This window comes from Pleurodeles waltl, chromosome 11 (assembly GCF_031143425.1).
Source record: "Pleurodeles waltl isolate 20211129_DDA chromosome 11, aPleWal1.hap1.20221129, whole genome shotgun sequence".
In the NCBI taxonomy this organism is placed as follows: domain Eukaryota; kingdom Metazoa; phylum Chordata; class Amphibia; order Caudata; family Salamandridae; genus Pleurodeles; species Pleurodeles waltl.
The window spans coordinates 537,455,053-537,477,187 of record NC_090450.1 but is presented as its reverse complement, the minus strand read 5'-3'; the positions used below and the strand labels follow the sequence as shown (position 1 = coordinate 537,477,187).

The 22,135-nt window shown below is 48.7% G+C and overlaps 1 protein-coding gene across 2 annotated transcripts in view; it reads left to right on the top strand.

Annotated features, from left to right (window-relative positions):
• Positions 1 to 22,135, top strand: part of PIWIL2 (piwi like RNA-mediated gene silencing 2) — a 1,291,255-nt gene that overhangs the window by 811,310 nt on the left and 457,810 nt on the right. For both annotated transcript variants that reach the window (XM_069213952.1, XM_069213950.1), the window contains exon 17: positions 8,062 to 8,175. In XM_069213952.1, coding sequence (XP_069070053.1) covers positions 8,062 to 8,175 — 114 coding nt within the window. The remainder of the gene's footprint in view (positions 1 to 8,061; positions 8,176 to 22,135) is intronic.

Genomic DNA, 22,135 nt, shown 5'->3' with positions numbered 1-22,135 from the left:
TCTCCAGAAGTGCAAACAACTGCAGGAAAGACCTCAAGCCACTGCAAGAATAATAGCTTCTCTACTGGGCTCGATGGCGTCTTGTATCCATCTGGTTCCCAATGCTCGCCTCCATATGAGACCATTGCAGGAAAACCTGGAAGATCAGTGGTGTCAACTGAGGGACGATTGGGAGAACAAAGTCCTTCTTTCTCCTCACACCCTACAATCCCTCAAGTGGTGGTGTTTACCCAGCAATCTCTTGGTGGGGATTCCGTTCCAACAACGGCCCCCATCTCAAACCATCGTAACAGATGCGTCACTGATCGGATGGGGGGCGCACATGGAACATCTTCGAGTCCAAGGCGAGTGGTCACAGAGAGAGAGTCTCTATCACATCAACCTGCTGGAACTTCGCGCAGTCCACCTTGCGCTCAAAGCCTTCCTTCCCTCTCTGAGAACGGAAACTCTCCTTCTCCAGACAGACAACGTGGCCACTATGTACTACGTGAACAAACAAGGAGGCACCAGGTCCAGAATTTTATCCAGAGAGGCTCAGACAATCTGGCATTGGCTTCTAGCCAGGAACCTGTCACTAGTGGCAACTCACCTGCCCGGCATCCAGAATGTTCAAGCGGATGCCCTCAGTCGGGTAATGGACGAGAACCACGAATGGGTACTACACGACGACGACGTTCATTCCATTTTCGCACTCTGGGGTACCCCCTCTACAGACCTATTCGCAACCCCAGAAAACAAAAAATGCCAAAACTTCGCCTCCAGATATTACCATCCAGGGACACTGGGGAATGCCCTGTGGATAAGCTGGTCAGGAGCATTTCTTTACGCCTTTCCACCGCTTCCCCTGATTCCGGCGGTCCTCCAGAAGCTGTCCAATGTTCAGACCAAAATGATCCTAATTGCTCCGGAGTGGCCACGCCAGTGGTGGTTCCCAGACCTTCTTCACCGGTCACTCAAACCACACATCAGGCTACCATATCGTCCGGACCTTCTCACGAAGTTCAGAGGGCAGATATCTCATCCCAACCCCTCATCGTTGAGTTTGGCAGCATGGCTCCTGAGCTAGTGCAATATGGACACTTGAACCTACCTCAGGACTGTATGGAAATTCTGAAGGAAGCAAAGCGCCCTTCCACACGATCAGCCTATGCAAGCAAGTGGAAGAGATTCTGCATTTGGTGTTTACACAACAACATTGACCCGGTTTCCTGTGGGGAACAATCTATCCTGCCATACTTGTTAAGTTTGGCAAAATCGGGCTTACAACTGTCGTCAATAAAAGTTCACTTGGCGGCGATAACGGCATACAGAAAGAGTCCTTCACAAACTTCCTTTTTTCGGATTCCGATTATTAAGGATTTCCTAGAAGGTTTAAAGAAGGTTTTTCCTCCCATTAGAAAGTCTTCTCCTCCATGGGAACTGAACGTTGTCTTATCACGTCTGATGCTGCCGCCATTCGAGCCGATACATAAGGCATCGCTGCAGCATCTCACATGGAAAGCTGCTTTTCTGGTGGCAATCACTTCAGCGCGTAGGGTCAGCGAAATCCAGGCCCTTTGCGCTCAGGAACCCTACACGGTTTTTCATTCTGCGAAAGTGGTAATGAGAACTCATCCAAAATTTTTACCTAAGGTAGTCTCCGACTTCCATGTGAACCAAACAATTTCATTACCGACTTTCTTTCAGAATCCAGCTACCCCTGCTGAGAGAACTCTGCACTCTCTGGATGTAAAGAGAGTCTTGAAATTTTACCTGGACAGGACAAAAAGCTTTCGAAAATCACAACAGCTTTTTATTAACTATGGCCCAATCAGAACAGGTTTGGGCACATCTAAACAATCGTTATCCAGATGGATTGTTTCATGTATAATGTTATGTTATCAGTTAGCAAACAAATCCCTTGGTGGTAGGCCAAAAGCCCACTCTACCAGAGGGAAAGCAGCTACTGTAGCCTTGATGAGAAATGTCCCTTTGGCAGAAATATGCAAGGCTGCCACTTGGAGGTCGGTCCATACCTTTACTAAGCATTACTGCCTTGATACAGACGCTAGGGCAGATGCTCAGGTTGGGCAGGCTTTGCTCAAGAATTTGTTTGCATGATTCATGTTTTTCTCAGTATTCTTATATCTACTCCACCGCGGTTATGGGGATGGGCTTGCTACTCTATTCAGTGCTTATGACTATACATGGAAATCCCCTACGAGAGAAGGAATGGTTTCTTACCTGTAACTCCAGTTCTCTCGTAGGGGTATTTCCATGATAGTCATAAGCAACCCTCCCTCCTCCCCGGTGGAGTTGACATAGAACATGAATATTATGGAGGTTGGTACTCCAACAAATGTTTTGTTTTTTCTTCATGTCAGGTTAATAGCCTCCAAAAAAGAACTGAGGCAACTGCCTTTTGCTGTGCATGATGGGAAACAGGAAGACTTTACTTTCTTAAAGGCACAGCTCTATTTTCATTCTGTATAATGGCAGCCTATGGGCTACACTGCCCTACATTGTTTTATTCTCATGAGAGGTGTAAATAAAATATGAGAATGTATTTATTTATGTATTTATAGAATAAATAGAGGTTTAAACGTGAAATTTACACTACAACTGTTTTTTCTTCTAACAATTTGGCCTGTGTAGCTGTTCACATAGGCTGCACATTGTTATTCTTAAGTGTTTTTCACAGACCTTTTTTGTCAAGGAGCTGATGATTGCACTTAAGAATATACTACACAACAGTGCTCCGGGGTCCCCGCGGGCGCGCGGAACTATTCAGTGCTTATGACTATCATGGAAATACCCCTACGAGAGAACTGGAGTTACAGGTAAGAAACCATTCCTTCCGTCGAATGCTGGTGCCATGGGAGTATTCATTAGGTGAGGAATCCACAGGTAGCTAATGTATCGACCAGAAAAGTCGTTACCGAAGGTAAGTAACTCGTTCGTCTGGACAATCAGGTACGTTGTGACGGGCATTTAGCCTGTTCGGTCCTGCAGGACGTCCTCACCTGAAATTGGTTTGCAAATCCACCTCCAGGAATGGTATTGCTTGTGTACCTAGCCTAAGGTAAGAAATCTGCAGCTAGAAGTCTCTATCAGATGAACAAGTTACTTCCCTTTGGTAACGTCTTATCTAGTAGAGACTATGGGCCTCATTACGACCCTGGCGGCCGGCCGTAAGCTGGTGGTAACACCGCCAACAGACTGGCTTTGTTCCGCAAAAGCCACAACCATACCGCCGGCCCCTCAACTATATCGCTAGGCTTTTGCCCTGGGTATTATGAGTCCCCGACCGCCAGCCTGGCCAGGGCGGTAAACACCACCATGGAAAGGCTGGCGGTAAGGGGGACTTGGGGTACCCCAGGGGGCCTGTAAGGAAATGCCTCCTTGGCATGGTTACCCCCTGACTTTTTGCCTTTGCTGATGCCAAGTTATGATTTGAAAGTGTGCTGAGGCCTGCTAACCAGGCCCCAGCACCAGTGTTCTTTCACTAAAACTGTACTTTTGTTTCGACAATTGGCACACCCTGGCATCCAGGTAAGTCCCTTGTAACTGGTACCCCTGGTACCAAGGGCCCTGATGCCAGGGAAGGTCTCTAAGGGCTGCAGCATGTCTTATGCCACCCTGGGGACCCCTCACTCAGCACAGACACACTGCTTGTCAGCTTGTGTGTGCTGGTGGAGAGAAAATGACTACGTCGACATGGCACTCCCCTCAGGGTGCCATGCCAACCTCACACTGCCTATGGCATAGATAAGTCACCCCTCTAGCAGGCCTTACAGCCCTAAGGCAGGGTGCACTATACCATAGGTGAGGGCATAGGTGCATGAGCACTATACCCCTACAGTGTCTAAGCAAAACCTTAGACATTGTAAGTGCAGGGTAGCCATAAGAGTATATAGTCTGGGAGTCTATCATTCACGAACTCCACAGCACCATAATGGCTACACTGAAAACTGGGAAGTTTGGTATCAAACTTATCAGCACAATAAATGCACACTGATGCCAGTGTACATTTTATTGTGAAATACACCCCAGAGGGCATCTTAAGAGATGCCCCTGAAAACATACCTGACTTCCAGTGTGGGTTGACTAATTTTGCTAGCCTGCCACACACCAGACATGTTGCTGGCCACATCGGGAGAGTGCCTTTGTCACTCTGTGGCTAGTAACAAAGCCCTGTACTGGGTGGAGGTGCTTCTCACCTCCCCCTGCAGGAACTGTGACACCTGGCGGTGAGCCTCAAAGGCTCTCCCCCTTTGTTACAGCGCCCCAGGGCACTCCAGCTAGTGGAGATGCCCCCGCCCCCTCCGGCCACGGCCCCACTTTTGGTGGCAAGGCCGGAGGAGATAATGAGAAAAACAAGGAGGAGTCACTGGCCAGTCAAGGCAACCCCTAAGGTGTCCTGAGCTGACGTGACTCTGACTTTTAGAAATCCTCCATCTTGCAGATGGAGGATTCCCCCAATAGGATTAGGGATGTGCCCCCCTCCCCTCAGGAGGAGGCACAAAGAGGGTGTAGCCACCCTCAGGGCTAGTAGCCTGTAGCCGGCTATTCGATCACCCGGCTCCAGACGTCTCGGTTTCGGACGCTATTCCCCGATTCAGTGTCAGGGACGACGCCTTGCCCCGGTGTCCAAGCAACACTGATGCCGGAAACTGCCGTGGGAATCCGGATATCCGGGTTCCCGAAGGTATTGAAAACAAAGACGGACTCTGCGTGCGAGAGGCAGAGAAACAAGAAGACGCCGACGGAGACAAGGAGGAGAGAGGAACGAGCGACTGTGTTAGCGCCGAGAGAAACGAAGATATTCCAGAAGAAAAAGGAGCCAAAGGATAAAAAAAGCCGCCACGTCCCCGTAGGGACGTGGCTAACAAAGGTACGGTCCTTTATCAAGGACAAAGTTTTGAAAAAGGGGAAGGATAACGGCTGGAGAGGGGAGGGTGGAGGCTGGGAGAAGGTAGGGAGAAGAGGGGTATTGTGAAGGAGGAAAATATTCTGGGAATATAAGAATACCCTAAACGAAAAGCTAATCACAGAGAAGAAAAGATCACTGTCTAGTAATTCAAAAAAATGGCACACGAAAGCGAAGTCTAAGGAACACAAAGAGGTGATGGTTTCTGCACCCACTACTTTCTAGTTCAACGCACTTTCCAAAAAGGGCACTCAATCTCTTTCTCTCTCTCTATATATATATATATATATATATATATATATATATATATATATATATATATATATATCTCCACTCATACACAATCCCGACTTACCTTTGTACGTTCCTCTTTTCCAGTCCACCGGGGAGCCCAAGAAGAAATCTGCGCCAGTCAACAGGGGAGCTGGAAAAAGAGAAGAGGCACTCAATTAGGAGGAGCACGTCATCCACACCTACGTGAACTAATCATATATCTATAAAGAACTATAAATAAAATCCTCGATTCCATACACTCAAGACTCATAGTCCTTATTATCACCAGCCCACTGCCACATAGCCATTGGCTACTAACCCCCAGACCTAAACACACGAAGAAGGACTGCTGACCTGAAGCCCTGCAGAGAAGACGGAGACACCAACTGCTTTGGTCCCAGCCCTACCGGCCTGTCTCCCCACTTCAAGAAAACCTGCAACAGCGACGTGCTCCCCAGGGTCCAGCGACCTCTGAAGCCTCAGAGGACTACCCTGCATCTAAAAGGACCAAGAACTCCCGAGGCCAGTGGCTCTGCTCCAAAGAAGAAACAACTTTGCAACAAATAAACAACTTTTAAAGGACTGCACGTTTCCCGCCAGAAGCGTGAGACTTTCCACTCTGCACCCGACGCCCCCGGCTCGACCTGCGGAGAAACAACACTACAGGGAGGACTCCCCGGCGACTGCGACCCTGTGAGTAGCCAGAGTTGACCCCCCTGAGCCCCCCCCCCCCCCAGCGACGCCTGCAGAGGGAATCCAGAGGCTCCCCCTGACCGCGACTGCTGCTTCTAAGAACCCGACGCCTGGTAAAGACACTGCACCCGCAGCCCCCAGGACCTGAAGGATCCGACCTCCAGTGCAGAAGCGACCCCCAGGTGGCCCTCTCCCTTGCCCAGGTGGTGGCTACCCCGAGGAGCCCCCCTTGCCTGCCTGCTTCGCTGAAGAGACCCCTGGGTCTCCCATTGAAACCAATTGCAAACCTGACGCCTGTTTGCATCCGGCTGCCCCTGTGCCGCTGAGGGTGTACTTTTTGTGCTGACTTGTGTCCCCCCCGGTGCCCTACAAAACCCCCCTGGTCTGCCCTCCGAAGTCGCAGGTACTTACCTGCTGGCAGACTGGAACCGTGGCACCCCCATCTTCATTGAAGCCTATGTGTTCTGGGCACCACTTTGACCTCTACACCTGACCGGCCCTGAGCTGCTGGTGAGGTAACTTTGGGGTTGCCCTGAACCCCCAACGGTGGGCTACCTTGGACCCAACTTTGAACCCTGTAGGTGGTTTACTTACCTGCAAAACTAACAAATACTTACCTCCCACAGGAACTGTTGAAAATTGCACTGTCTAGTTTTAAAATAGCTTATTGCCATTTTTGTGAAAACTGTACATGCTATTTTGCTAATTCAAAGTTCCTAAAGTACCTACGTGAAATACCTTTCATTTTAAGTATTACTTGTAAATCTTGAACCTGTGGTTCTTAAAATAAACTAAGAAAATATATTTTTCTATACAAAAAACTATTGGCCTGGAATTGTCTTTGAGTGTGTGTTCCTCATTTATTGCCTGTGTGTGTACAACAAATGCTTAACACTACCCTCTGATAAGCCTACTTCTCGACCACACTACCACAAAATAGAGCATTAGAATTATCTCTTTCTGCCACTATCTTACCTCTAAGGGGAACCCTTGGACTCTGTGCATGCTATTTCTTACTTTGAAATAGTACATACAGAGCCAACTTCCTACAGGGCCCCTGCACTGCCCATGCAATTGGCCTGTATTTCGGGCAGTAAAATGGGCGACGGGCACTACTGCACCCGCTGCACATCAGCATTGCCGCCTGCACTATTACGAGCCAGCAGTAATGTTGATGTGACTTTTCTGCTGGGCCAGCGGATGGTAACACGGTTACCGTCCACTGGCCCAGCGGAAAAGTCAAAATAGGGAGCCATAAATACCGCCTGCACTGGCGGTATTCTGTCTCCCGCAGCCTCCGCTGTCTTTTTAAAAGACCACCGAGGTCGTAATGAGGGCCTAAATCTAGCTACAGAACCCATTATGACCCACACATCCGCCTTGCTCTGCGAACAGGATTCTAGGGACCGGGCTGTATCCCTTTCAGCACTCTAGTTATCCACACCAGTGGTCAGTATTCTTCATGGCTCCGCTCTTCTAGTGTGGAAAGTTGTGACTAGAAACTGACTTCAACATGCCTGGGTGGCACCTAGATAGGTGCTGCGGACGTCACTTCCGGCGCGGATGATGATACATACTGAGCCGAGCTATGCCATCTACCGGCGCACATGGGTACTGCTCAAAAAAAATCTTCCGGATCCAGCCTGAAGCCTGTGATAATTCTATGGTAAGGTATCTGCAGCTTGATATAGAAACTACCAGATAAGGTGTTGCCGAAGGTAAGTAACTTTTCCTTTAGTGCAACTAGTATTTTGATTCACCACTATATGTACCAGACCTGAATCCAGGAATAACCAAGACCAGAACTGAGTCTGTAGAGTACTCCTCCACAAATCACTTCATCTGCATATAATGCTTCTCCAACAAATCACTGCACCCGCATGTATATGGGTCATGAATTGATCTCCAACCCTAGTTTCCTAACCTTAGAGACTCTCAGACAGACAATACCACCATTGCAGACCCCATCTACCCAAACCCCTAAAGCACCAGTAGTCCCACTAATTGCAGACATAGTGCTACATAAAAATACAGCATTATTTGTAGTAGGGAAAGTCAGGAATAGGGCTAAGTGTATCTAAGCTAATACAGAATAACTTAATCTCATTTTATGCCTTCAACGTGATTTCTTCTTTGGATTAGATAGTAATTTAAATCGCCTTGCTTTCTATGTTTTTTTTATTTAGGCTAATGGGAGAATTCTTCCACCTGAAAAGATCAACCTGAGAAATAATTCTTACCCAACCACAGAGGAACTTAATTGGACTAGGGAGGTGACCCGAGAGGCGTCCATTTCTGCAGTAAGTTGGTACTACTGTTTACTGGTTCCAGCATCTCCAGATTTGGAGGATGCTCTTTCAGTCTTTGGAGGGGAGAGGCCACTTCTGTACAATGTAAGTGAAAGAAATTTTAAAGCCCAGGTGAAAGCTCTTCCTCTCTGTCACACAGCCCCTGCCCCAAGACACCAATGTATTTCCTGTAAATCAGTCTATTTTCTAAAGTTGAGGAGATGGGCATGATTTTGATACAGCCTGTGTAGATACTGCTTGCATACTTTATTTTCAGAATTTTTGGTTGTTTTTTTATGAGCAGACTTTTTTTCACTATCCGCTGGCTTTCTGCTCCTTAAGTTGCTTGCGATCATAGTGATATAATGATGGCTCTTGGTTCCTCTTACCTGGAAATTCAATCTTGTATGTTAAATTTGCAGTGTTTTGGACCTCAGCGCCCCAATCTTAGTTCGGCAGTGTGTTAGTTTTGTTCTAAATTGTATTTTACCAGTAAGACATTTATGGCTGTCTACATTTTGAAGTTGCTTAATATTATGAAATTGTTCTGGCATAGCCCTTCTTTTCTTCAAATTATACTAAAATATTTATGGTGAATTACATTAAAAATGTTGTGTCCTGTGACATGTAGTTAAAAATAGTGTCAAGTGTCGAAGTGACTTGCGTTGGTTGCAGCTCAGCTGGCATGCAGGGCTGCAAAGTGTTTAATTGTGAAAATCTGTGCCTTCTCCTCTGGTGATTCCCTCACATTTCAAAGTATGCGCTTTGCAACTCTGCTTCGTGTAGGTTACATTGTAACCCTGTGGTGTAAAATTGGTGTCCACTGCCAGGTACTCACCACCCAGTGTACAAGGGCAGCTGATAGTGGTTCCCTCATATCTAGTTTGTGGACTGAAATCCATACACAGCCAAAGAGTCTTGCCTTTCTGTACCCCCTGTCAAAAACCCCTCTTGGTACTTGAGCAGATCAGGTCCTTTTTCAGTCCAGTTGCAGCTTGACCCCATTCGGTGTGTCTGGGTCTTGCCCCTACTTCTTTCCTTTGTGATGTCTTGGGAAATTGCCTATAATGATGCTTCCTGCTCTGCTTGGCTGTAACCTTTGAATTTGAAGGCTGCTTACCCTCTGATTGGGCTGTATTTTCATGTCATTGTCAGTACTTTTGGATAAGTACAGGCCGTTTGGAACCATTAACTCAAATTCAGTATGAATTCATCCTGAAACACTGCAGCTCCAGCTAATAGAGGAGTGATCTAAAAAGGACATGCCAATATAATACTTTCTGCCAGAGGCGTGCAGTGTCCTGCCTGGAAGACAATGATCTTGGCTTTCCAGCTATGCATGAAACAGGCAAAACTTAGAGAACAAACAGAATACCAGCTGAGATCTGTGTTTTGTACAACTTCAAGTGAAGACCTACCGAGAGACCATAAGGAGGTGCTTAGCATTTGATCCACACTACACCTGAGAATCATCATCGGTATCCTGAGAAGATAAAAATGACTCTGTCGTAGGACTCTTACCATGGGGGTAAGACTGCTTGGTTTCCGGCTGTAGAACCAGCACATGTGGTTGACTGAGCCAGTCCCACACCGACTGGAAGCTGTCAGCCTGACATTCTTGGGTAGCTAGCAGCACCCCACCCAAACCTAGAAAGTAAAAGTGATTTGTGGCAGCCTAAGAAAATGACAGTCGGACTCCTCACTGAAGTCGTGCTGGAACAGATCTTACCCCTTCCTCTCATTTGCACAAGTCTCAAACATGTGAAGGCAGACAAAGGAAGCGGAACAAGTTTCAATTTATTTATTGAGCAGTTGCATTTTATGATAAAAGCCATGAGCTGTGATTATTAGGAAGGTGAAACATAACACAGTGATGATTGTCACCATTAGCATAAAACATATAAACAGCCCCAACATCCTGACATAATCATTAGTCTAAGAATTCCTACCTATACATCTAGTGTCTAACATGAGAGCATAGCAGTGTTAGCCCTTCTGCCCGTACTAGCCAATGGCAGGAGCTACCGACCCCATATCTGGAAAGGCAGGGGTCTGCCTGTTGCTCTTCTGGCAGTCCTCCTGGTTGGCTGGAGAGACAAGGCCAGAGTCAGCGAAGCTGTCAATGATGTGGCACACAGCATAAGATGGCTGGCTGGAATGTTCCCTCTACCCTTCTTTCGGCCTGTGTGGTGTTCTGAGAAGAGGCCTGGCGTGACAATGTCTCTGGTGAGAGAGTTGACTCCGTAACTCTTGGACTGGCGATACCAAGTAAAATATCATGTGCAATGACAGCCTAGAACACAGCACAGAATGAAATGTCATGCAAAAGAAATTGACAACAGTGCTTTTGCACTATCTGATTAGAATATGAAGACAACCCTGCTGAAAAAGCAAGGAGCACTAAAATATTATAAAATGAATAAACTAAATGTGTATAAAGGTAAATGGGCACAGGCTGCAGCCTAGAGCTAAAATAAAGGTGACCAGTCCATGCACTAAGGAACCTACTACAACACCAGAACCTGGTGTTGTAGTTTTCCCTTCAACCTGCCCACGTAAACTCTTTTGCCTGCAGTCCTGTAGCAGGTATTAGGGCATGGGATCTAGCGGTTGGGAATGTGGCCTTCATAGATCACTACAGTCCCTTTTGTCTTGGTGAAGTACCTGTATCATCTTATTCCGAATAGAATGCCCCACCTCCATTTGCATCCACAACCCTTGAGAAGTGTTTCATTGGATGGGCCTGGTCGATTTGATTGCCAAACCACCAAAGAACCATCCTGCTGAGTCTTACTGTTTTTGAGTTATCTCAACAGCAAGTTTTGGCATAAGCTCAGCTAGACTGCTGCTGCAATATTGGATGACCATGCCTCCGAAAACATAAAAAAATTATATTTTTAAAGGAAATGTACATTCTGATTGATGCAGGGTAGGTACTGACCTTAAGTAACCGCCGAGCGTCAGATATCCTAGAGCGCTGCCTAGTAAGATTTTTACCAGATCTGCAGCAAATGCCAGTGGAGCTTGGTATGTCACTTGCAGATACGTTCTGGTGCAGATTCTTTTAACTAAACTAGTCCTTATTCTCATGCTGTATCTGGAATGTTTCTATCTTTTCTTTGTCACTATTGCAGTGTTTGCTGTTGTGCCATCTAATCTGGGCCTGAGATGTCAGATGGAAGTGATAAAACTGTACCTTGAGGCTGGTAACATCAGGTTTTTCTCTTCAAAATTTCTTAGTAGCGTGGATTGAAAGCCCTGTGATATTTTTCAGTGTTTTATTTTTGCCATTGTTAGTATTTATTAGAATTTCAAAGTATATTTCCACCCAGTCCTCGGGCTTCAAATTGTATTTGAATTTGCTGTTGCAGACTGGTCTTTGCCTTACTTCTGGTGCCTTGGCTCCTTGTATATCACAGGTTCCTGTGACTTGTGGAAACCTTGTAATACAGAAGCCATATGGTAGAGGGATGCAAAACTCTTAGCAACACATTACACACTATCAAAATCTCCAGGCTAGTCAGCCAGACAGATATCTTTCTTGTGTGATCTGTTAGGTGAGCAGAAGAGCATTTCCTCATATTTGTACTATAGTAAGCAAAGAAAAAGAGTTAGGCATGATCAACCACTCTTGCTCTTCAGATAAGGACTCTGCATGTAAGCTATCTCCCCTCTAAGCCAACAGCAGAATAGATAATTAATTCACCAATCAGATATCAAATTAGTCTTTACCCTGCTCTAATAGAAGTGAGAAACCAGTCTTGGGTTTCTTGTGTTCTCAGTTCAGGGAGAATGTGGCCTGGCAGTTCAGGCTGGACTGTTCCTGTTGGAGCAGGGTCAAGGTTGATTTGTTTATGACTATGTCCAGGCTGAGGTTGCATGGTGTGCAAAATAACAATGGACTGGTGTGCGTCAGAATAACTGCCCGTAGCTGAAATTAGTTCAAGCATTTCACCCATTACTTTTTTGTATGCTTCAAGTATGATGGCCTAAGTGTGACAGTTATGCCCAACCGTGGATCCTGTGTTCAGACTGTTTAGACCCAACGAGGGTGAAACTGCTCTTGGGTTGTGTAGGAAGCTGGCTCTGTATAAAAGTGAGATATAGTTTGCACAGAGTCCAGGAGTTCCCCAGAGGCTTAACAGAGGCTAAAGTAGATAATACTAATGCTCTCTTTTGTGTTAGTGTGGTCGAGCAGTTAGCCTTATCAGAGGGTAGTGTAAAGCATTTGTTGTACACATACAGACAATAGAAGAAGCACACACTCAATGACTTAACTCCAGACCAATGGTTTTTATATATCAAAAATAAATTTCACTTAATTTATTTTTAGAACCACAAGATTCAAGTTGCAGGGAGTAATTCAAAAGTGTTGTATTTCACACAGGTATCAACAGTACTTTGTTTGAAATAGGTATGTGTAAGGAAATGCCTCCTTGGCATGGTTACCCCCTATCCTTTTGCCTTTGCTGATGCTAAGTTATGATTTGAAAGTGTGCTGGGACCCTGCTAACCAGGCCCCAGCACCAGTGGTCTTTCCCTAAACTGTACCTTTGTCTCCACAATTGGCGCAACCCTGGCACTCAGGTAAGTCCCTTGTAACTGGTACCCCTAGTACCAAGGGCCCTGATGCCAGGAAAGGTCTCGAAGGGCTGCAGCATGCCTTATGCCACCCTAGAGACCTCTCACTCAGCACATGCACACTGCTTCACAGCTTGTGTGTGCTGGTGGGGAGAAAATGACTAAGTCGACATGGCACTCCCCTCAGAGTGCCATGCCAACCTCACACTTCCTGTGGCATAGGTAAATCACCCCTCTAGCAGGCCTTACAGCCCTAAGGCAGGGTGCACTATACCACAGGTGAGGGCATATGTGCATGAGCACTATGCCCTTACAGTGTTTAAGCAAAACCTTAGACATTGTAAGTGCAAGGTAGCCATAACAGTATATGGTCTGGGAGTTTATCAAACACAAACTCCACAGTTCCATAATGGCTACACTGAAAACTGGGAAGTTTGTTATCAAACTTCTCAGTACAATAAATGCACACCGATGCCAGTGTGCAATTTATTGTAAAATACACCCAGAGGGCATCTTAGAGATGCCCCCTAAATACATACCCGACTTCTAGTGTAGGCTGACCAGTTTCTGCCAGCCTGCCACACACCAGACATGTTGCTGGCCACATGGGGAGAGTGCCTTTGTCACTCTGTGGCCAGGAACAAAGCCTGTCCTGGGTGGAGGTGCTTCTCACCTCCCCCTGCAGGAACTGTAACACCTGGCAGTGAGCCTCAAAGGCTCACCCCTTTTTGTTACAGCGCCCCAGGGCATCCCAGCTAGTGGAGATGCCCGCCCCTCCGGCCACTGCCCCCACTTTTGGCGGCAAGGCTGGAGGAGATAATGAGAAAAACAAGGAGGAATCACCCACCAGTCAGGACAGCCCGTAAGGTGTCCTGAGCTGAGGTGACCCCTGCTTTGAGAAATCCTCCATCTTGAGTTTGGAGGATTACCCCAATAGGTTTAGGGATGTGCCCCCCTCCCCAAAGGGAGGAGGCACAAAGAGGGTATAGCCACCCTCAAGGACAGGAGCCCTTGGCTACTGCCCTCCCCGACCTAAACACACCCCTAAATTCAGTATTTAGGGGCTCCCCAGATCCCAGGAAATCAGATTCCTGCAACCTGAAGAAACAAGAAGGACTGTTGACCTAGAAGCCTGCAGAGAAGGAAGGAGGAAGACAACAACTGATGTGGCCCCAGCCGTACCGGCATGTCTCCAACTTCGAAAACCTGCTCCAGTGACGCATCCGACAGGGACCAGCGACCTCTTAAGCCTCAGAGGACTGCCCTGGACTACAGGACCAAGAAGCTCCCGTGAACAGCGGCCCTGTTCAGAACCTGCAACTTCTTTGCAACAAAGAAGCAACTTCCAAAGACTTCACGTTTCCCGCCGGAAGCGTGAGACTCTACACTCTGCACCCGAAGCCCCCGGCTGGACCTGCAGAAAACCAACACCTCAGGGAGGGCTCCCCGGCCACTGCGAGCCCGTGAGTAACCAGAGACAACCCCCGTGAGCCCCCACAGTGACACCTGCAGAGAGAATCCAGAGGCTCCCCCTGACCGCGACTGCCTGTAACAAGGGACCCGACGCCTGGAACCAACACTGCACCCGCAGCCCCCAGGATCTGATGGAACCGAACCTCAGTGCAGGAGCGACCCTCTACCTAGCCCAGGTGGCGGCTGTCCCGAGAAGCCCCCCCTGTGCCTGCCTGCAACGCTAGAGTGACCCCCGGGTCCCTCCATTGTTTTCAATCTGAAACCAGATGCCTGCTTTGCACACTGCACCCGGCCGCCCCTGTGCCGCTGAGGATGTGTTCTGGGGGACTTCTTGAGTCCCCCTCCAGCGCTCTACAAAACCTCCCTAGTCTGCCCCCGGAAGACGCAGGTACTTACCTGCTGGCAGACTGGAACCAGAGCACCCCTGTTCTCCATAGGCGCCGATGTGTTTTGGGCACCTCTTTGACCTCTGCACCTGACCGGCCCTGAGCTGCTGGTGTGGTAACTTTGGGGTTACCCTGAACCCCCAACGGTGGGCTGCCTATGCCCCAGGGCTGAGACTTGTAAGTGTTTTACTTACCTCCTAATTTAACCTTTACTTCCCTCACCCAGGAACTGTTGATTTTTGCACTGTGTCCACTTTGAAAGTAGCTTATTGCCATTGATATTGCTTTCATTCAAAGTTCCTAAAGTATCTAAGTGAAGTACCTTACATTTAAAATATTAACTGTAAATCTTGAACCTGTGGTTCTTAAAATAAACTAAGAAAAGATATTTTTCAATATAAAAACCTATTGGCCTGGAGTAAGTCTTTGAGTGTGTGTTCCTCATTTATTGCCTGTGTGTGTACAACAAATGCTTAACACTACCCTCTGATAAGCCTACTGCCCGACCACACTACCATAAAATAGAGCATTAGAATTATCTACTTTTGCCACTATCGTACCTCTAAGAGGAACCCTTGGACTCTGTGCACGCTGTTTCTTACTTTGAAATAGTATATACAAAGCCAACTTCCTACAGTAAGTAATACAGTTTTTGAATTATTGGCATAAATCTGTTTTAAAAATGGACACAGTACAATTTTTCAGAACAGTACCTGGGGGCGAAGAAATGTTAAATTGTTTTACAGGTAAATACAACACTTGCAGTTTGTCTCCCCGGTTGGGGTTCAAGTTAACCCCAAACACCCACCACCAGCAACACAGGCCGGTCGGGTGCAGAGGGCAAATTTGAGCAAATTTGACATGAGCTCCTATGGAGAAAGGGGGTTCTTGGAATCCAGTCTGCCCGCAGGGAAGTACCTGCGACTCTGAGGGCAGACCAGGGGGGACTGAAGGGGCCACAAATAGGCACCAAACACACACCCTGAGAGCACAGGGGCGGTCGGGTGCAGGGTGCAAACAGAACATCTGGTTTTCAATGCTGCTCTATGAGGAAACCCCGGGGGGTCACTCAGGGGCTGCAGGTGAGGTCCAGGTGCGTGTCTCAGGCACACCACCAGTCGGACAGGGAGGAGGGTTGCCTGCTGGACGTTGAGGCACTGGAGGTCGGTTTCTCCACGGCCTGGGGGCTGTGGGTGCAGTGTGTTCCTAGGCATCAGATATCTTAGTCCAGAGCTTCGCAGTGAGGGTGGGTCCTCGAGATTTCCTCTGCAGAGACCCTCTCTTGCTGGCTGGACCACCTGGACACCTGCCGTGGGCGTCGGGTGCACAGGGCTCAAGACTCATGCATCCGGAGTGAGGTGGGAGTCCTTGGCTGTAGGTTTTCTTAGACAGAGCCGCTGTCCTCTGGAGTTCTTGGTCCTTTTGGGTGCAGGGCAGCCCTCTGGAGTTTGCAGAAGTCGCTGATCCCGCTGGACGCGTTGCTAGTCTGGTGCAGGTTCTTTAAAGCAGAAGCCCAGCCGGGAGGGCTGGGGCCAATGCAGTTGTTGTCTTCCTTCTCTGCTGGGCGTTCCAGCTAAGCAGTCCTTCTTCTTGTAGGTCAGCAGGAATCTGGTGAGCTGCGTTCAGGGAGGCCCTTAAATCCTAGATTTAGGGGCGTTTTTAGGGGTCAGGAGGCAGTATCCAATGGCTACTGTCCCTGAGGGTGGCTACACCCTCCTTGTGCTCACTCACTTTGGGGAGGGGGGCACAGACCTATCCCTGTTGGTCCCTGTCCTCTAAACCAAGATGGAGGATTCTGCAGGGAGGGGGTCACCTTAGTTGTGGACACCTTAGGTGTGGTCCTGGCTGGGGTGGTCACTCCTCCTTTTTTTTCCTCCTAATTTTCCCGCCCGACTTGCCGCCAGCAGTGGGGCTTTGTCCGGGGGGCTGGCATCTCCACTAGCTGGAGTGCCCTGGGGCACTGTAATGCGAGGCTTGAGCCTTTTAGGCTTACCGCCAGGTGTTACAGTTCCTTTAGGTGGAGGTGTGAAGCACCTCTACCCAGGACAGGCTTTGTTTCTGACCACAGAGTGCACAAAGGCACTCACCCCATGTGGTCAGAAACATGTCTGAAAGTGGCAGGCTGGCACAGATCAGTCAGTCCTACACTAGCAGTTTGGGTAACATACAGGGGGCATCTCTAAGAGGCCCTCAGTGTGCATTTTTCAATAAATCCCACACTGCCATAAGCGTGGTTTTTTTTGTGCTGAGAAGTGTGATGATAAACTTCCCAGCATTCAGTGAAGCCATTTTGGAGCTGTGTTATTCGTAATGACAATCTCCCAGACCATATACTCAATATGGCTACACTTCACTTACAATGCCTAAGAACGGACTTAGACACTGTAGGGGCATATTGCTCATGCAGCTATGTCCTCACCTGTGGTATAGTGAAACCCTGCCTTAAGGCTGAAAGGCCTGCTAGAGGCATGACTTACCTATGCCACAGGCAGTGTGAGGTTGGCATGGCACTCTGAGGGGAGTGCCATGTCGACTTAGTATTTTTCTCCCCCCCAGCACACACAAGCTGTGAGGCAGTGTGCATGTGCTGAGTGAGGGGTCCCCAGGGTGGCCAAAGGCATGCTGCAGCTGTTAGAGACCTTCCCTGGCATCAGGGCCCTTGGTACCAGTTACAAGGGACTTATCGGATTGTCAGGTTGTGCCAATTGTGGAAGCAAAGGCACAGTTTAGGGAAAGAACACTGGTGCTGGGGCCTGGTTAGCAGGGTCCCAGCACAATTTCAATCAAAACTTAGCATCAGCAAAGGCAAAAAGTTAGGGGGTAACCATGCCAAGCAGGCATTTCCTTACAGGGAGAGATCAGGTAACCAAGGCCTCACTGTAAACCGCTGCCAGACGGGGGACCAGGATGGTAGCATAATGTGCATAGTATTCAATGGGAAGCCCATCTTGGCCGGGGCTCTTATTACAGGTGAGGGCGTGGATGGCCTGCTTCACCTCCTCAACAGTGATTAGTTTGTCAAGACCTATTGGCTGCTTGAATGGCTAGGAGGGAAAGGGGGTCTAGTAAGTTCATTATTGCTGCTAATGAGGGGGCGGATGGCTGGGTGTAGATAGTTGAGTAGTAGGCATGGAAGGCCTGCAGGATGGCAGGCTGCGGACGCATTGTCTGGCCGCAGGGTGTGGTGATTTCTGTTATTGTAGGAGCCTGCCACTCATGTTGTGTGGTATGAATCCTGAAGAAAGTATAATTGTTATTTTGGTGCTTGGGGTATCGATATGTGGAGTATCGCCGCCGGGGGGGGGGGCATGCATGTCGCTCACATTGAGTGTGAGGAACCGTATCTTATGTAGTAATGACATGTGTAGGTTTGAGTGGGGTGTGGATTGGGAAGGTGGTGAGAGCTGAGAAGCCTATGGGGAGAGTGTAGATCACAGGTGATGCTAAGGACATTGCCCTGTAAAGAAAGATACAAAACAGCAAACATGAAACAACTGTATATGACAGTCTTCTAGCTGCAGATTCCTTACCTTAGAATTCCCTGGTGTCTGTTTCGAATCCAGAATTGTTCTGCTGAGTAGTACCCTTTGCGCACCGTCGGGTGGTGGTGTTTGGATCTGCGTGCGTCGTCCGGCTCCGCGTGGCATCGTCGGCGTTGGAGCATCTGTGACGTCACAGTTGTCTATATAGGCGCTACCTTGGTGCGTGTACGGCAGTTCTTTCCTTCCGCGCCGGTTAAGCGCAGATCCGGACAAAAGCTACCCTTTTCTTTGATGGACATCGAGGTTTTTTCTTGATTGTTTGAAGCATGTCTTCTAGAAAGATTCAAACCGTGTGATGCATGTCATCGGACCATGTTGGTTACTGATCCACACCTAGTGTGTCTCTGGTGCTTAGAGAGGGATCACGACTCCACTTCATGTTCAGAATGTCGGGCCATGGCTCCGAAGGCCTTGAGGGAGAGATCCCTCAAACTTCTTGCGGTCCGACAGCCGTCTTCGGTCGGCGCTACTCCGAGGAGGTCCCGCAGAAGGAGGTGGTCGCGGCACCGCTCCCGGTGCGTCAAGTCCATTTCCTGGCATTCGAGGTCATCCGATCACTCAGGTAAGAGGCACAAGAAGAAGTCCAAGTGGCCTTCCACCTCGCCACGCTCGTCGGCTGACAAGGCGTCTAGAGTACCTCGACGTTCCGAGCAAGGTTCCCCGGAGCCATCGCTAGGGTCGTCTCTGCGCCTTCCCCCTTTTCCAGGGACCAGAGCAACCCTGCTCAAATAAAGGAATTTTATGAGGCCATACGCCCTGTTTTTGAGCGGGCTGCACCCTCGGGTGGGTTTTCGGGCCCAGCGAGGTCAGCAGGCCCCATTGGGTTTGACATTGGTGGCTTTGGCATCGGCACCCTTAAGGATCCCAGGATCCGATACCGGATCTGGACCGGTGCCGGTCCCTCGCAGTCGATCTCCTCCGGCGCCGGGTCTGATGTCGACGGTTCCTTTGTCGTGTTGGTTCTCATTATCCTAAATGAGACTACTGGATTTCTAGGTAGCAGAGTTGTTCCTGGTGTGGGGGACTAAGTCTGACCCACTAAGAAGGACCCCGGCCACCTTCAATCTGGTTTTGCTCCGGCTAACTAGCAGTGCCTCATCTCTCCCAAGAGGAAGGGATGATTAGGCAGCCGAGCGCATGACATCTTTAGAACTTCTCAGGGAAGTCGTGGTCGCTCAGATCCCAGCCAGCTCTCTCATTTACGGTATGATCTCATATACAAATGACAAAGGCAGTTTAATTTTTATAGATTGATTTAATAAAACAACTGCTTTTTAGAGAATAAGGCGTGAGTCGCAATAACCAGAACCATACAACACAGTAGGATTGCAATAGTCACGATCAGAGTGAAACATAGAAATAACGCTATCATAGTGTTAATAGATTACGTTCCCTCTAATTATGTTCTATTTCGAGCACAGCATGTTAAGCTCTAAGCTTGCCTTTCAGATTCCCTGGGAAGACATCAACCCTCATACCTGAGCAAAGGCCTGTGATCTGGATCAGCATCTGAAACAAGGCAGTCAGTGTCTAGTTGTGGTTCCCTGGTCGGAATCTCCCTCTTCCCTGTATTAGGACAAGGAAGTGTTTTTATGACTAACATGTCGATGTGGTAACAAAACGTCCCTACGCAAAAATGTGTATCGTCTACATCCCTAAGACTAAACTCCTACCACGTCTATCAGCAATGTACCAGACCGTATCCTTGACTGAAGCACAGAGTGAGCGAGACTGAGAACTCCAGTGCTGAAGTAGGCTAAACAGTGTGATATAAAAAATAAAACAAGACCGTAGAACTGGCTATTGAAAAAATAACAGTACGAAGCTGAATAAAATGCATCTATAGCAAAGTGCACAGAGGCCCAATGCTGCGAGCAAAGTAATAAAATGCATCCAGGGCAAAGTGCACAAAGGCCTAACGCCTGAAGTAAACGCGCAAAGGTTACATCAAAATGGCTACACTACACCTTCACCACCGGCACTCACCGGTGGTAGCCCCATCCTCATTCTGGATGATCTGACGCGACGTTGTGTGACGCTGACATCACCATTTAGACCCAGATCATTATCTGAGCCTTATTCTGATCAGCCAGACACAGGAGAGGAGTGGGAGAGAGGTCTGAAGACCCTTTAGAGTACGACCTGGATGAAGGACAGGACTGGTATGAGGATCTAAGGGCGGCCAGTGGACTGGACACATCTCCAGATACTGGCATGCTCTCTCCTCCTAATGTGGCTACGGAGGAGGGAGCTTCCTATGCTATGGTGGTGCTTAGGGCAGCTGAGGACTTGCACCTAGACTTGCCCACGGTGCCAGTCATGACGAATCTCCTGACAGAGGTGCTTCAGCCGGGGGTGACTACATCAGAGCCGATGTTGCCCTTCAATGAGGCCTTAACGCACGTCCTTCTGGGAACATGTTCCAAACCCAGCACAGGGGTTCCTGTGAATAGGACGGTCGGCCGCCGCCATAGACAAACTCCGAGCGACCCTACTTCCCTTACTCAACATCCCACCCCGGAGAGCTTGGTGGTCCAAGCCTCTACATCCTGTGGTGCCTTCCCTTCCGCTCCTCAGGATAGGGAATCCAAGAGGCTGGATAGGCTTGGAAAAAAATTTTTTTCTTCCTCCAGCCTAGCATTGAGGTCAGTAAACACCTCTTGCCTGTTTTGCCGTTTTTCCCATACTTGATGGGATACGGTGGCACAGGTGCTGCCCCAGGTCCCGGAGGGCGTACAGGACACACTCACCCAGGCTGTCAAGGATGGGAGAAATGCAGCCAAGTTTACTATCAGGTGTAGATTGGACACGACCGACTCGCTGGGTAGAGCGATTGCATTGACAGCGGCCCTACGTTGGCTACGTTCAACTGGCTTTTCAGGGGATATCCAGTCAAGTTCGATGGAAATGCCCTTTGGCTCTCTCCTTTTTGGCGAGAAGGCAGACTGCATGCTTGAATGGTTTAAGGATTCTCGAGCTACGGCCAGATCCTTGAGCCTCTCAATGCCAGCTCTACAGCAGGGTGTCTTCCGCCCCTTTCGAGGCTTCGGAAGGGGCGCGGTACCACACCAGCCACAACTTAGCCACCGTCCTTAGGCTTCACACCATTCCGGGCGAGGATGTGGTCGTAGTACCATCAGACCCAGAGGGTCTGGCCAGCGGCCGGCCACCACACAGTCCCCCTCCACTGCACCCAAGCCCTCCTAGTGTGGTTCTGCAGGACCAGATCCGTCCAGTTGAAGGGAGGATTCAATATAATCTCCCTCACTGGCATTCCATCACAACGGACAAATGGGTCTTGCAGATCATACAGAAGGGCTATTTCCTCCCCTTCCAGTCTTTTCCTCCCTCTATCCCTCCAACAAAAGAACGGCTGATGGAAGAATATTTGGTTTTGCTCTGCGAGGAATTTAAGGCTCTCTTGGCCAAGGGAGCCATAGAAAGGGTACTGATGTCAGAAGTAGACAGTGGTTGTTATTCCCTGCTACTTTCTGATTCCCACTAAGAACAAGGACATTTGCCCTATCCTGGATTTAAGATACGTCAATCTCTTCCTCAAGAAGGAGAAATTCAAGATGCTCACTCTTGCTCAGGTCTTGTCTGCCCTAGACCAAGGCGACTGGATGGTATTGTTGGACTTGCAGGATGTGTATTTTCATATCCCCATCCTGCCTGCCCACCAGCGTTACCTGCGGTTCAAGGTGGGCCACGAGCACTTTCAGTTTACTGTGCTCCCCTCCAGTCTCAACAGTGCCCCTCGGGTGTTCACAAAGGTGATGGCGGTGGTAGCAGCTCATCTGTACAGGTCAGGGATTTCAGTCTTCCCCTGCCCCTCTCCAGACAACTGCGAACCTCCTGCATTCGCTGGGGTTCACTATCAGTGTGCCGAAGTCACACCTGACTCCCTCTCAGCTCACTTTTATCGGAGCTGTTCTGGACACAGTGCAGTATCGGGCCTATCCTCCCGAGCAGCGAGTCCAGGATATTCAG